The following is a 1,583-nucleotide window of genomic DNA, read 5'->3' on the forward strand; positions in this document are numbered from 1 at the left end:
CTCCTTTCCCCAACTTCCCTCTACCTTCCTGGTATCTCTACTCCCATTCCTGTTCCTGGGGGAGAGGGGGAGGTAGGTGAAAGGGCTCCTATCTCTTATCTGTACCTGTGCACATGCTCCGGTCTAGCCCTCAATGAAAGACAGTACTAGGGTCCTAATAGTGGGGGGTGGGGAAGCCTCAAGGAACCAGAGGAGTAGTGTGTGTCTCATAGGTGCTTTATTGCACCCTAATTGACTCATCCCTTCCCTGTTACCCCTTTGCGAGGGATGGCCAATTGTCAACAGATGGGCTTTGGGTCTTTGTCCCAACCCCCCTCTTTCTCAACAATATTGTCTTTTGTTTATTTGTTTGTTGAAACACATCCTAATTTAGAAATTACCTGTAAAATCAGAAGGAAAAGGAAATAGGCATTTGCCACTCTTTGGAACTGTTCAAATAAATTAATTGGCAAGAAGGTGATAATGTTGTACTTTGATGTATGAATGCGATTATCCTGAAAAAGAAAGAGCATCATGTTAGTTTGGGGAAAGAAATTGCTCGTTATCAGAAATAACCCTAAAATGCACGAGGCTGAGCATGAATTGTACCCAACAAGAAAGTTAAACCGGACAGGGAGAACATTTAAAATGTAACACAAAGCCTTCATTTTCCCCAAGGTGGCTTGCTTCTGATACTCGGATCCTCAAGGCAGGAGAAAGAAAAAGCCTTCCTCCCCAAACATACTTATTATTACAAAGCCTCCTGAGGCACAGCAGATAATAGGATATACTGAGGATCTCAAGGACAGCTATGGGGCTGGACACACAACCGAGACGAGAAAGTGCCAATCCTTAGAGTTCATACGAAGAATTTCAGTCTTTATTATAAAGCCTGTTAAGGTAAAATTATTTCAAGGTTTTCCCAAAAATGATCCTGATAACAAAATGAAAAATCGATTGGAGACATTACAAGATTACAATGGGACTTCAAAAAGTCCATGAAAAGAACATCATCAAACGATAGAAATAAAAATGTAGACTTTATTTCTCAACATAAACTCCATCAAGAGCAGTCCCTAAAGAGTTGAGGGTCCTGGGAATGTAACCATGTCAGTGCGGTCTCTTTGACGTGATCAACTGAAGACAAATGCTGTGGCCATTCGGTGCCATCCAAAAACGTACTAGAACCTCGTCAGATGAAGTCTCTGGCAGACTGCCTGCAGCCTCAGGCAAGGGACTCAAACAGCTTTACCATCAGACAGAGATTATTGGGAACTCGATTATGGTGGATCAAACTATGGTACGCTACTTGGTCAGTTGACCTCCCTGTTGACCCAACCTCAATTTGGTGTGGGCTTAAATATTTCCCACTCGTTTCACAAAAGAAATTTCTCCTCTGGCTTTTTAAAATATTGTTGGTGGTTTTTATTTCTTCCTATTTATTTTTTTAATCATTTTATTGGGGCCTTGTACAACTCATCACAATCCGTACATACATCCATTGTGTCAAGCACATTTGTACATTCGTTGCCCTCATCATTCTCAAAATATTTGCTCTCCACTTAAGCCCTTGGTATCAGCTCCTCATTTTTCCCCTCCCTCCA

General features: G+C 41.8%; 1 protein-coding gene across 1 annotated transcript in view; it reads right to left on the reverse strand.

Annotated features, from left to right (window-relative positions):
• Positions 1-1,583, reverse strand: part of ATP8B4 (ATPase phospholipid transporting 8B4 (putative)) — a 254,036-nt gene that overhangs the window by 189,944 nt on the left and 62,509 nt on the right. Inside the window, exon 4 of the mRNA XM_045286465.1 lies at positions 381-494. Coding sequence (XP_045142400.1) covers positions 381-494 — 114 coding nt within the window. The remainder of the gene's footprint in view (positions 1-380; positions 495-1,583) is intronic.

Source organism: Echinops telfairi, unplaced genomic scaffold (assembly GCF_000313985.2).
Source record: "Echinops telfairi isolate 266 unplaced genomic scaffold, ASM31398v2 ScPeMD7_8;HRSCAF=38, whole genome shotgun sequence".
Lineage (NCBI taxonomy): Eukaryota > Metazoa > Chordata > Mammalia > Afrosoricida > Tenrecidae > Echinops > Echinops telfairi.